A 15,091-nucleotide genomic window follows, 5' to 3' on the forward strand; every position below is an offset into this window, starting at 1 on the left:
TAAATCTTCATTTTAATGTCCCCAAATTTAATAAAACTTATTTGGTAAAAATGGGGCAAAAAAGGTAAGTATAGAAAATATGAATTTTTTATATTATTAAATGGATTTTTGCTACAAACAAAAATTATTTATAAGAAATATAAAAATACCTTTGTTTAAAAAATAAAACAACGTTAAAAGCACAAATGTAACGGAACACTACAGATACGTGTTTAGGCGTTACAAGGAATGCCTTTTTCAATGCACAAAATATGAGTTTATGGGATCTGACAAATATTCAATATTCATCTGACAAAAGTGGGATTTTTTTGCCGGATGTCTTTACATTCATTAGCTCACATTTCATGCACTGAAAAGACTTTCCTTGTAATGCAGAAACACGTGTCTACAGTGTTTCTGCACATTTGTGCTTTTAACGTTTTTTTTTTTTTTTTTTTTGCTTTTAAAAATTATTTATATTTGGCAGTCTAGAACTATAATAGATTAATATAATGTTTTAATTCCAACTTGATTAATCATACCTTTTATTTATTAGCTTATTTTAAATTTTAAAAATAACTTTTTTGTAAAATTTTTGACACAAACAAAATCTTTTAAATAATGTGTAATTAAATTTTATCTGGAATTTTGCTTTAAAAACTATTATATGGTATTATGAGGAGGTCTATACTAGTATTCCAATAAGTTCAAAATTCATCGTGTGTGTGTCGGTGGTTCTTCTTAAAACATAATTGGTACTCGGTCTTCGGTAACTCGGTACTCGGCTACTCGGCCAAAGTGCTACTCGATACGTCTCTAATAACCATTGAATGAGCTTGGTCTTGCTTCCAAGAGTGTTGATAATCTACTGACCTTGTCGAAAATTACCTTTTTTTAAAAATTCAAACTTAAGATGGCGATAAACAAAATACAAGTTCATACGTATTTAAATTAACGAGCAACAATTTTGTGATTCAAAAAATTTCTACTGATTCCCATCTCCCCAGCTCTGTTAATTCCTTCTCGGAAAAATTCCTAAAGCATTCAGAGGTCAAGCGAAAGTTACTGATGAGTAATAAATCATGCGAATAAGTTGTGACGACCTTTTTTCTTTATCGTTTTGCTTTTGTGAAGTGTTCTACTCCTGAGGAAATTGTACTTGAAATTCAAGATAAAGCAGATGATAAATATAACAAAATGGACGTGAATTACTGCTGAAACACCAAACACGCCCAACATACTCAATGACTTCATTAGTACTGTGCAGAAATAAAAAATGACCAAGTATGTAAGAATAGAGATTTTTCAAAATTATTCACGAGTCCTCTTTTTTACGAGCACTCGTGTATAACGAGCAAATATCGTGGCCCCTTCGCGCTCGTTATAAGCGAGTTTGACTGTGTTTAGTATTGTCATCGATGGTATTATGTGAAAGTTTTGCGTTTACAGTGAGCGAATGAACTAACAAATTAAAATTGAAATTTCTTCTGACCTATGACACTTAGGGCTGCCAATGGGGTTTGCAAAAATTTCCAAAATCATATGACTAATATGACTTAAAATCAATTCACATCTTTTATACTATTTTAGTCAGTTGATTATTAATCTTAAAATTATGAAGTAAAAAAATGTGACGAGTATTAAAATTGCTCTCTCAATCATTATTGCTTTGGAACGATTTCTTTAAAACTGATCTAAAAATCGTCGGCCGCAAAAAAAAAAAAAAAGTCTTAATTTTCATACAATTACTATTGAGATAATGCAAAACAAACAGTAAGATTTAAGATACAGAGTACGACAAGAGGGAACTTACATCCAGATTAGAGCTGAGAAGATTTTTTTTATACGTCACTTTTAGTCTGCACGCTTCTGCTCATGACATCACAAGTGATGAAATGCCACTCACTGATGCCATTACCTCAGAGCGCAATATTTTGGCATTAGATAAAGATAAAAGTGTTACAGCACAATGGTAGTAATGAATTTTATGTTTGCTGCAGAAAAACCTTCATTTAAAGTTCTCATTATGATTACAATTAATATAACTGTTTAATGGTAACCTTTTTTTTTTCTTGACAGTGCTCAAACGTTCAGCGCGCCAATGGAATAGCGCATCAAAGTAGAGTTCTTTATATATACGTTACATATAGGGGCCGTTATACGTATATACGTCGTTACACAGGGTGTTCCGGTTTAACCTTCAAAACCTCTATTTTTGCAACCGCTAGTCCTAGATGCATATATCCAATCGCGAAAAAGTTCAAAATCAGATGCAGAGTTAAGGTATTAAAAGTTTGAAGAAAAAATAAAAATGAGTCAAAAAATAGAAAATTTAACTTTTTATGCAGGCCCTAGGTCCCCTAACTTATACTTAGGAAAATAATCTGCATTGAAAAGTACTACTAACACAAAAAACTTGACATTTGTACATCCAAAACTCAAGGAGATATTCAAGTTCAAAGTTTTGAGGAACCATTCAGAAGATGAGATTGAAATTTATTGCCCTTTCAGAGTAATGACAGAGACAGGTTGTCGAAGTAAAAAACAATATTTATATTTTTCAATGCTATTCCAAAATAAATGCAAATATTATGCCATGATAAGCAAAAACACATTACGAAGCCTAGAACAATTTGAAAAACCATACTTTATGCACACATATAAATTTAAACCCTTGTTAGCCGCTATATTAATCCACTAAAAGGTGTTATTGACGGCGAGTGTAAAGTGGTGTAAGGGACAAAATGCTGTGTTTCATATCTCGGTAATATTGCGCGTACTAGCTTCAAACTTCTTGTGTTGGAATTATTTTTCAATGGAGAATCTTTTCCTAAATATCAGTTAGGGTACCTAGGTCCCTTATAAACAGTTAAATTTTGTACTTTTTGATTCATTTTTATTTTTACTTCAAACTTTCAACATCTTTACTCTACATGTGATTTTGAACATTTTTGCAATTAGAAGTACGCAGCTAGAACTAACGGTTGTGAAAATAGAGGTTTTGCAGGTTAAAACGGAACACCCTGCTGTATATAGGGACCTTATATGAAAGTACATCACTTGTGACGTCATAAAGACCACGCCTTATTTTCGAAATCGGACATGAAAAAAAATTAAGCAAAAAAATAACTGTTGGAACCAGAAAAACCTTTTATTTTCCCATGTGTGTGTGTGTGTGTGTATGTGTTTCATTCGTTTATTCTGTCAATTTCAGTGACCAAAAGTAGTACGTTTGACTGAAGGATACACCCCTATTGAAAAATTTCCTAAAATGTTTATTCAAATTAGTTAATTGCAAACTGTTCCTTATGCTTTAAATTTATACTTCGGTAGAAATTTTTTTTTGTGTGTAAATTTGATTTGCTGTTCATGTTTTCTCTTAAGCGAATGCCTTTACCCTGGTTTCCCCTCGATGGGTAATAATAAGAAAATATACTGACGTGAAATTCCTTGAAACATTGAATACAAACAATGGGAACTTTAACTCGCGTCGTTTGCGGCACAATTGAAACAAACATTTACGTGTATTGTGTAACAAACATCAAAAAGGAACGATTTATTAATGTTCTTGTTTCTATACTCGTTAATTCTACATGCAGACAATCACTTACGATAAAATTATACCTCTTTTCATGTAAAATGGTGTGAGTAACCTACATATTACATTAAAATAAGATTCATTTCTTTTCAGAAGTAGTACCACAAAAAGCACTTGTCTTCCCTTAAATTCGTCAAAAAGAATAAATGCAATATTTGATTTAGAAGCAATAAATTTAATATATTATGTGTTGCTTAGAAAATGTGTTGCTTTCGCCAGTGTTTCAGCTTTACTCTGATTCCTTGTTTTATTGTTCGATTGTTAGGAATATTTTGATTGATCGTTCCCTTATCCTACTTATTGCCAATGAATATGGAAATATGAAGTAAATATTGATGAAAAGTAAGTAGTTTTGATGAAATGGTGTTTCTCTTTTCTTTCTCTCTCTCTCTCTCTCTCTCTCTATCTTTTCTGCACAACAATAAATGACACCACATGTTTGCAAAACATTCATACCTGCCGATACTAGTTTTTGAGAAGGTTTCCCACTTTTTTTCGGTTGTTTCCCATTTTCTTCCACTTTTTTTAGTCTATCTCCTATTTTATGTATAAGTACATTTTTCTCCCACTGTAAAATAGTTTAGCTGAAGTTGTCGAATAATTGCTATAAACATTCAAGAGATTGTGTGCAACAAAAAATGATATTAAAAAAAATTGCTTGACGTAGCTTTTCAAAATTATTTTTCTTTATCTCAAATCTCTAGTGAGCATGTCGGTAATTATTAGTATTGTCTACCACAGCTTTTTTTAGTTGCAAGTATAAAGATATTTTGCTTTAAAAATTCTTTTATTTGCAGTTTTCATAAATCTTTTTGCTTTCATTTTGGAAATTAAAGATTTTCCCCTCTTTTCTTTAAGCTTTGTTAAAAAGATAGTAAATAAAATATTTATTTATTTTTATCAAAACCTAAGGTTCAAAATTTCTGACTGAAATTTAAAAATTGTTCCGAGTGCGATTTTTCAAATGCTATTAAGTTAAATGCTGAATCACGGTAGTTTAATTTAATTTTTGCTTTGAAGGCATTGTGTTTAATGAAGGCAATGAATACATAATATTTTCAACCATTGAAAAACATTTATAATCAAGAATGTATGGTTGTGAAAAATTCAAAAACAAAAATTGGTGAAGATGCACAACTTGGTGCTTTAACATAGCAACAATCATTCCGTGGGAAAAAAAATCATTCATCTCATTTAAGGATTCGTTAATTGTCTGAAATTCATGCTAAAATTTTACTTTAATATGCAATACATGCAATTTGATGTCATATCTGTGACGTCTCTAAATACTCAAAATTATGTGTATTTTTTCATTCAATAAGTTGGCAATGTTATTAAATAGTGGTTCAGATTTGCTTGATCCTGTTTTTCATGACCCCAAGTAGTTTCCATGGTAATTGCATTAACTAATTAATTTATAACAAATGTCTGTGTGTATTTTTTTAATTGTTTATTTTTACGCGTCTTTATCTTTTTAATCTCTTGTGCTTTTTCCTTTTGTTGACATGGTTCATTTTTATGTGTTTTTAAAAAATTAAATATTTTTCATTTCTTTTAGTAAAATTAACTTTGGATTATGTTACATTTTAACTCTACCTGTAACTGGTAGCGTGCGGTTTTTATGATATATTTTAGAATGATAAAAATATTATTGTTATTATTATTATTTATTCAATTTAAATTTACTATCTATTTTTTGTTATTGAAAGCTTCACTAAAAATCATGAGAGAATTTGGTCTATCCATTTTCCCGCTAAATAGTACTGACTATTTGTTTTGCATGGTTTGTTTTTAATGTTTGAGTTTTTTGAAGTAAAGCAACTGTTTACTGTTTATGTACTCTTCAAAGATGACAGATAAGAATAATATATTATATTCTAACCACCAGTGCCGGCAGTACACGGGTTTATTTCATAATAGAACAATAAAACAATAGAAACTTTTTTTAAAAGAACATTACAAGCTATTTATATTTAGCAAACGAATGTAAAGCATTGAATCTTAAAAGGTAATAGTTGAAATCGCTTGAAAATTCCAACTTTGAAATTTCTTTTAAACAATAATATCCTAGATACTGATTTTTTCCTCTTTTATTGTAAAATTCAATTCTGTACCATAGAGCCAGAGTGATGCAGTCCAAAAATTCCGATTTTCTATTTATTAGTGCATCGTATGTAGAAGCCTATTCCGCATCGAGTCATGTAAACATATTTATAAAAAAAATCCTAATTTTCAATTTTTTTTTTAAACTAAGGACAAAAAAAAAAAAAAAAAAAAAAAAAAAAAAAAAACACGTCCTGTCTTTTGAATGCGTCAGAAAAGAGTTTCCCCCTCTCCTATAAAATTATCATAACGTGACTTTTACTTCCTTCTGACTCTGAGGTACAGAATTTAGGAAGCGTTTAAACGAAAGATATGAATAGATAGTATATTTTAAAGCCATAGCTTACCTAACTGTATATCATTATACGAGTCAAATGGTTTTAACTCGTAATTTTTATTCATGCCAGCAAAAGCATAAATAAGATGTGTACACAAGAATGGATTGATGTTCTCTGGCGTAAATTTGGCAAAACCTGGCCTGTAGATCGCCCAGTTAGCATAATAGCACACTAGTTTCATATCATTGTTGGAGTCTCTCTTCGCAGCATCTGGAAAAAAAAAATGATAGAGCATGCTTAAAACTGAACTTGAACTCGTGATTCTTGATGCATAATAATAAGTAAAAAAATCTACAGTTAAAAAATTCACAGAAACATCACTTTTATTATCTTAAATCTTTTAATACTAGAAAGTCGCCCGTCAAGGTATGACGGATGAAAATTGCTTCTACAAAGAGTGCGTTCGACGAGCACGACCGGGAGCGACCGGTTAGTTAATCACGTGACAGCTAATGATCACGTGCTCCAATCAACCAGTCAACTGCTTAGAATGGTAACCGCTGCGGTAACCGGTTGATCATAGAACGCCGCGGTTAGTAACTGTTTACTTACCGGTCGACCGGTGAGCTTCGTCGAACGCAACCATAGTGGGGGCTCGTGGAAGGGGCCGGAGGGTGCCTGGGCCCCCTTACTATTTTCAGACAATAACTTATATTTTTATTTATTTACCCTTTTTTTTTGCATACGTGCTTGAAATTTAAAAAAAAAAAGGATTGTAGTCTTTTCCTGCGCTTAACCCGCGGATTATTTGTTAAACAAGTGTAAAGTTAATGAGGTACGGATTATACGCTGCCGCTGATTATCTGTTCCTTTTTCTCCCTCAACACCAACACATTGAACCCCAATACAGCTGTGGTTGTCTTAAGTTCGCGCATTAAGTTTTTTTGGTAAAAGTCAAGTATATTTAGCTCTTAGCCGAGTTAGGTCCTTAGAGGGACTAATAATCAGTAATTTTGACCGCCACAAGTTACTTAATAGTCCTCACGATATAAACTATTTCAATAAAATGACAAGATTGCGAAATTTACCGTCTTATAATCATAATAACTAAGTCAATGAAAATTAACTAAAAAGTGTAAAATAAAAAATAATTATTAAATAAAAACAAAAAACCCGACTGCGTAAAAACCAAAAAAAAAAAAAAAAAACTAAAAAGAAGAAAATATAAGCCCAGTAGTTTAGAATGTTACTAAGTACTACTGAATAACTACACCATTGAAATATTTTTATAATCGATACACACATAAGACAAATCATAAATTCAAAAGCAGAATAGAAGGATCAACAGTCGGGGCCCATTCAAATTTTACGGGGATCCTTGATTGTTCAAAAAGGAATAGGTTCCGACTGTTGATGCGTCTATTCTGCTTTTGAATTTATGATTTGTCTTATGTGTGTATCGATTATAAAAATATTTCAATGGTGTAATTGTTCAGTAGTATACTTAGTAACATTCTAAACTACTGGGTTTATATATATATATATATATATTGTTTTCACGCAGAGTTTTTTTATTATTTAATAATAATAATAATTATCATTATTATTATTATTATTATTATTATTATTTTTTTTGAGTTTTGCCCCCTTTTTTCTGGATGCGATATATTTTCTTTCGCTTAAAGGAATTAAGGGGCTCATTCAACTCTAACAGAATTCGATCGAATCGAGTTCAATTCATTGTACCAACCAATAGTGCAGTAAAAAATTCTTTTGCTCCACTCAGAATGAAAAATTTCCCTCCACTACTGATAGATAGAATTGGATCGCCTTTAGCAAAATCGAGTTGATGGAGCCCGTAACTTTGAAAAGTTAAAGTGATCGAAATTAAAGAAAAGATCGCATAGATGTTCATCTTGTTGTTGAAACTTCAACTTGGGTTATTAACTTTTAGCTTTTCTGGTGCACAGGACAAATTTTGATTTGTAATTGCTCGTTTTAATGTATACTAGAACTGCAACTTTCGTATTCTGTTCTTGAACATTTTGCAAACAACGTGTATACCATTGTTTTCTCATTGTCTGAAAGCAATACATAAATTTCTGACAAAACCAAGAAAAATGGCCACCGCCTAAAAGCCATGCGTATTATGGCTTAACATACCAAAAGATATGCGAACACGATTCCAGCAAGAGTAAATCAAAGAAGTTGCTTAGAATTCCGCAATGTACAAGTGAGTTTTCAGTTTTGCTTTCAAGCTATTGTTGGTCAGTGACACAAAAACAAATAATTCTGTCCATTGCTTATAAGGAACTACTTCCCCAATCCGATCCATTCGCTCTCAAATTATACAAAAGCAGCGAAGCTCGCATGATAGCTCTTGATTTGGGACAATTTGATGTAATTTTCCTAAAAATCCTTTCCATTGTTTCCCAGCCTTAAATAGAAATGCAAAGAGAATGCAAGGATATATTTATTCAGTTATAATGATAAAATATTCTTCTTTCTTAAGGATAGATATTTGATTGAAGAAATTAAGCAGGGTATCTCAACGGAAAATTACATCGCTATAAAAGAAGGAAATTTTTTTGCATATAATTCTAATACTAAACCAGAATGCTATTTTGAACGCAAGAGGGACCTTCGAAAATTCTTGAAGTGAAATCTTCGCCAATTTGCCATGCCCTCCGTCTCAACTTTAGTCGCTACACTTAGGTCGAAAAATTTGTCCCGAATTTCTGCTACATTTGAATGCTTTTATAGTGAATATTGAAACTGATGACAGGGGCGTCACGAAATTAAGTTTTTGGGGAGGGAGGAAATTTTGAATGTGCAGAATGAAACTCCGATTTTTTCGGAATGGTAAAATATGAGCATAGCATTATTATATTTTTTATTGAGCAATCACGATTGCTTATTGTTCTCACTTGACTGTTTTGAGGTCCTATCATTTTATTTTCCCGCCACCACCCCCCGCAGCATCACCGTCGACCGGCCGCCTCACGATGCTGCTCCTCTAGCGAAAGCCGTCTCCAGGTTGTGTCAATATCCTACACTTACACGCATACATACACGCACGTACACACACACAAACACATACACACATACGTACGCCTACACACATACACAAACACATACACCCACTCAAACACATACAGACACCTACACATACACACACACGCATACATACAGACACCTACACATACACACACACCTACCCACACACTCATGCCTGAACAAAGACACACACGCATATGACTACACACGCATACACATCCCCCCCACACAAACACTCATACACACAACTACTCACACACTCATACCTACACACAGACATAAACACACATGCCTACACACACATACACATACCCCCCCCCCCACACACACACATAAACACACACACACACATAAACACACACACACACTCGTGATTGCGAAAAACATAATTTGAATTCCAGATGTGAAAATTCAAATCAATTTTTTTATTAAAAACAAATTTGCAATGTTGTCTCCAAATTTGACGAATCGTCAAACAAAATTCGCCGAATGAGGAGATTTTTGGGAGATCAGAGTGACTGCCCGGGAGTTCCCATTGGGGCGCCCCTGACTGGTGATTTTAGAATTTTATTCAAAGAGATATCCTGCTGATATGATAACAGCCAACAACAGTTGAGGAGTTTACTTTCAAAACTGATCTATCCACTTTTTGAAAAAACATTTTTTTTTTTTGTTGTCAGAATCTCTAATATAAACTCTATCGATCCACGAAATTCTTTCTTCTCGAAGTGATTTATATCTACTGTTAAAAAATGCGTAAACATTAGTTTTACCACCTAAACGGTGTAAATTCATCCCCTTATTTCTCGTCAGGTCTTTTACAGCAAAGTGAAACTTATCCCTTATTTGCCGGTAGCCACTAATTCACTTTCATATCAAAAGGGCACAGATCCGAATTTGAATCTGCCTCTTCTGACTCAAAATAAGTTCACAAATAAAATAGCGGAGCAAAGCACTGGCTGAGCATTTCCAGTCAAGCGTGATATCCGTCCGTATTAAGAGACATTGTGCCTTCAGCAAGTTCACTTTCAGTTAGGCAAGCGCGACCACAAATTGTGATTACTTAATTAATATTAAATAATTAATATTACTATTAAATTGTGATTAATTAATGATTAAAATGTGATTAAACGAAAAATTGTGACTAATTGTGATAAAAAATTGTGATTTATATTAATGCCTACAACGTTGTTATTTGAATCCCTATCGTGGTTTTATTGTTCATACTTTAGGTTTGCAAAGTTTAGCTATACGAGGGTCCTTTTTTTTTGGAATGTGCAATAAAAAGAATAAAGTAAGTAGAAAGGAAAAAAGTAAAGTAAAAAAAAATATATATATTAAAAAATGTGGAATATTTTGTTTCAATCTAATAAAGTTTATCTCTGAAGAAAATTCGTGTTTTTTTTATTTTTTTGCAAAAGGGACTATACCCACTGTTTTAAACCAAAAAGGAATACATCCAAAATACAATTGACAGTTTAGGTCTGGTAAAATTGAGGAAAAATTACTAGACGTATGCCAATAGACACTTGTTATTCTACCAAAACATTGGGAAAAATTCGAAATTGTAACAGTTAGTGTTTGTGCGTAAAACGTTTTTTCCGTTTTGCCAAAAATGTATAAAACTGGATATAATCCGTTTTGAAAGTAAACTCCTCAGCTAATTACCAAGATTTACCATTAATCGGTACCAAGTTAGTTTCAAACGAGCTGATGTGTGCCTCACACGACTTCCTTTTACTCCAATTTAATGTCATTTCCCCATTATTGGTAGTTTTAATGTGATCCAATAGTTTACTCTCTAAATATCACCAACCGTGACCAAATTGAAACCAGATTTAAAAAAAAAAATCGCCAAATTTGTCGCCAAGTTGGCGTCAAAACTAGGCGACCGAAAGACTGGCGATATATCGCCAAATATCCGCCAAATTGTAACACCACTTGAGTTTACATCGAAATTAACAATGATTTCCCCCCAAAAAGGGGCAAAAGACCCCTTTAGAAACACCCGAATGCAACCAAAAGGGGAGGTGCACAACTATCCGCACACACGCACATCCGCACCTACGCACATACGCACACACATACATACGTACATACAGACGTCACAAGAAAACTCGTCGTAACTAACTCGAGAATCGTTAAAATGGCTATTTCGCGTGTTTATACGTTCTTAGGCACTTATTCACGTGTGGTGAAGTCGAAAAAAAAAGTCAACATACAGACGTCACGAGAAAACTCGTCGCAACTAACTCGAGAATCGTTAAAATGGCTATTTCGCGTGTTTATACGTTCTTAGGCACTTATTCACGTGTGGTGGAGTCGAAAAAAAAAGTCAACATTCATTCGGGGGTAAGCAAAATGGAAATTAAGGTCGATTTTTGAGTGAAAATTGTTTTGCGAATACAATACTTCCTTTACTTCGTAAAAGGTAGTAAAAATCAAAATTCGCACTCTTAAGCGGCATTCCAGCAAATCTTGAAACTGCGCCCTTACCGATCTTCCTTCAAATTTATAAATCGAGTTTCAACAAAAAATAGAAAAAGAATAAAAACACACGCCGCCCCTATTTTTACCACCCAGGGCAAGGGCCCCAATTCACCCCCCCCCCCCCTCTTCCTACATCCGGCAGTGCACAACCGGTAACGCACAACCGTCAAGTCTCACAGAATTTTTTAAAATTATTCACCAACAATTCATGCTTATTTTCTGTTGTGTAAACGCTGTCAAACGTTCAATGGTCACCGACTTTCAGTGCTGTAGTTTAAGACAGGGGGGGGGGAGGGAGGGCGGGGTAGCATGCTACTATGCGTCGATTACAGAAAGGCACCATTTCCCGAAATATTACAGCAATAGTAATACAAATTGAATTGCAAATTTTATTCAAATCACTTAATTTTTTTAAAGATAAATGTTTGCTTTTAAAATGGGGTTGTTTCCAAAATTTTAAAAGTATTTTTTTCTGAAAGAGCATGCTTAAAAACGTAGAGCGCAATATTTAATTCGTTGCTTGATTAACATAACGTAGAAACGTGGTAGCAAGATGCGGCAGAGTGCATCATTTGTGACGTCATAAAAACCACGCCTTGTTTGAAAATCGGACATTTTAAAAAATTAATTAACAAAAAACCTTTGGGAAAAAGAAAACATTTTCTATGCCCATGCTATTATTTATTTATTTATTTATTTATTTTTTTGCTCATTCTATTCATTTCAATGACTAAAAGTAGCACTTTTGACTGAATTAAACCACCCCATTAAAGTTGGCCAAGCTCTCAAAACTGACCTTTTGTGACGCAACAAATATCTCTCATCATGACATCCATCCTAAAAAAAATGGTTATGGTGAGGTTACCAAAGTATTTTTTTCCAACTAAAGCACTTCTTGTACGTGACTTACACTGGCGTGCAAATATTAAGGACGAAGTCGAAAAATTAGCATATCAGCTGAACGAAGAGACAGAGCGGACAGAAGACCAATCAGGAGATTAAGTAAGGTGATGTACGGTAGCACATGCGCAGATATGCAGGCAGACGTAATGGGGGAGTGTCTGAGTAGTATAAAGCATGTTGTCGGTGTAAGATCAGTATTTCTGGCAAAGAGATTGCACGCCGTATAGCAGTTGGAATCACACCGAGTTGCTGCCTCAGCGAGAAATGGCGAATAATCAATCTGTTAGACGACATCTGGATGCTTTTGCCCGAGGTCGAATCATTGAGAAGTTGGAGAAAGGCCGCAGTGTGACAAGTGTGACTGCAGAGTTCGGAATTGCTCACAGCATCGTTTCACGACTTTGGCGACAATTTCGAACTGCAGGAACAGCTATGCGGGGGTTCAGTAGTGGTCGTCCACGAGGAACCACACCAGCAGATGACCGGTATATTGTCTTACAGGCTAGAAGAAACAGGCGGCAGACAGCAGGAGAAATCGCTAGACACACGACACAGGCGACTGGACGACCGATATCGCGTTTTACCGTGGCCAGAAGACTGCACAGTGGTGGTCTGTTTGCACGACGCCCTATACGGTGTATACCTCTAACGCCTGCCCATCGGAGAAGGTGTTCTCTGTGGTGCCGGGAACACCGGAATTGGAGAGACAATGAATGGGGATGAGTACTCTTTACAGATGAGAGCAGATTCAGTCTCAGTAGCGATTATCATCGCATACTCATCTGGAGAGAGCGGGGAAGCCGCAATCATCCCTCGAACATCATTGAAAGGGACAGGTATGGAGGTCGCGGTGTTCTCGTTTGGGGAGGCATCATGCTTGGTAGTCGTACAGACCTTCACATCTTCGACGCAGGTTCAGTCAATGGGACCCGTTATTGTAACGAGATTCTTCTTCCATAAGTGCGTCTTTTTAGAGGCGCTATGGGTCTGCAGTTCCTTTTCATGGACGACAATCCACCATGTCATCGCACAGTAGCTGCCAAACAGCTCTTAGAGAGTGAGAATACTGAACGTATGGATTGGCCGGCACGATCTCCGGATCTCAATCCCATCGAGCATGTATGGGATTTTCTAGGCAGACGCTTGGCAGCTCGTACCTTACCACCAGTAACGATTCGGGAGCTTCGATTGGCGCTTCAAGACGAATGGGCCGCAATGCCTCAACAACTCATTGACACCCTCATTCTCAGCATGGGCAGACGCTGTGAAACCTGCCTAGCAGTCGGGGGAGATCATATCCCCTACTAAAGACCGGATGTTTCTTGCTGGACATCAATCACAGGGATGTTTCGGCCTTCAGTCGCATTGCGCTCCATGCTACTTTTTCAATAAAGCTTCTTTTTATCCTTCTGATTTCTCTTTTAGTAAGTGTTGCTTACATTACATATGTCCTTACGTATTGGGGATCTTACGGTATTAAATGTGTTGATTTGGAAAGCTTTTGTACAAAGTTATATTGAAAAACCGTTTCGTCCTTAATTTTTGCACACCAGTGTATAAAAGGCATTGGAATTTGTAAAAGGACTAAATAGAAATGGAAAATAAAAATGAACATGCAATGAACGCATACGTCTTTGCAGTACGTGTATTGCGATGCAAACAGTTCAGATAGCATACTGATATGTCATGTAAATATAATTTAAGTAATTGAAAAATAATCTAAAATAACGACTGTGAAATGTAATACTGCACTTAATAAAAAAGAAAAAGTGTCACGTGACAATGTGTAAGTCTCTGTCAAGATGACCAAGGAAAAAGATCATTAAAAGTGTGTACTCGAAGTGAAAGTTTAGCGACTTTTCTTGAACTTTCAGAACGTCTATGAATATGTTAGAAAAAAAGAGAGAGAGAGAAGAAAAAGGAGAAAGAGAAGAGTTCGTTATCTTTTTCAATACACCTTAGGTAACCTTGAAAACATGCATAATACCTACTCTCCTGTCCACTTATTGCATGCGTTTTTACATAATTAATCGCAACACACTGTAAAAAATCAGAAGAAAGCTTTTAGAAGCGTGTTCTTGAGGTGGGTTATATCATTCATCAAACCTTATTTTCCGTCAAAAGATAGAGAGAGGTTCCTAAATACTAGACAAACTCTTTCGGCCATTTTGTCTCTCGGCAAGAGAGCCATACGCTGCTAGTTTATACTGAGCTAAATACAAGTTTTATATGAGAAGGTAATGTTTAGAGATTCAAAATTTCCGAAGATTTTGAAACCCTGAAAAAAAAAGTTTTTCACGGGGTTTTCTCCCAGAAAAAATGGAAAACAAATGGTAAAATTTAATTTTTACAAATTTAACTGAAGTTTAATAGTTACATTTTACAAACCTGGAAAGGATTAAGTACTGCCGCCTATACTATTTTTGTTTCTTAGAAATATGTGTAAATCTGCCTATTAAGAAAGCCTCTGTGTTTTCTAACTGTTAGTAGATTTCTAAGTTCAAAACACCAAAAATTATTCCAATTAGTCAAATCATTATTCGGCGGTTAATTTCAAGAAGTGTGTGATTTTAATAAATTGTGTTAAATCATAGTTTTTTTGGTGAAATAGTGAGATTTTGAACAGAAAGTTTTCTCTTTCTATAAAACGTTTGTCATATGCCTTTACATACATGTTTACGCA

At 34.5% G+C, this 15,091-nt stretch overlaps 1 protein-coding gene across 1 annotated transcript in view; it reads right to left on the bottom strand.

The window, feature by feature from the left end:
- The window catches only part of LOC129229299 (oviduct-specific glycoprotein-like), a 144,020-nt gene that overhangs the window by 25,233 nt on the left and 103,696 nt on the right, over positions 1-15,091 (bottom strand). The window contains exon 3 of the mRNA XM_054863576.1: positions 6,028-6,228. Coding sequence (XP_054719551.1) covers positions 6,028-6,228 — 201 coding nt within the window. The remainder of the gene's footprint in view (positions 1-6,027; positions 6,229-15,091) is intronic.

Source organism: Uloborus diversus, chromosome 9, assembly GCF_026930045.1.
Source record: "Uloborus diversus isolate 005 chromosome 9, Udiv.v.3.1, whole genome shotgun sequence".
Taxonomy (NCBI): Eukaryota; Metazoa; Arthropoda; class Arachnida; order Araneae; family Uloboridae; genus Uloborus; species Uloborus diversus.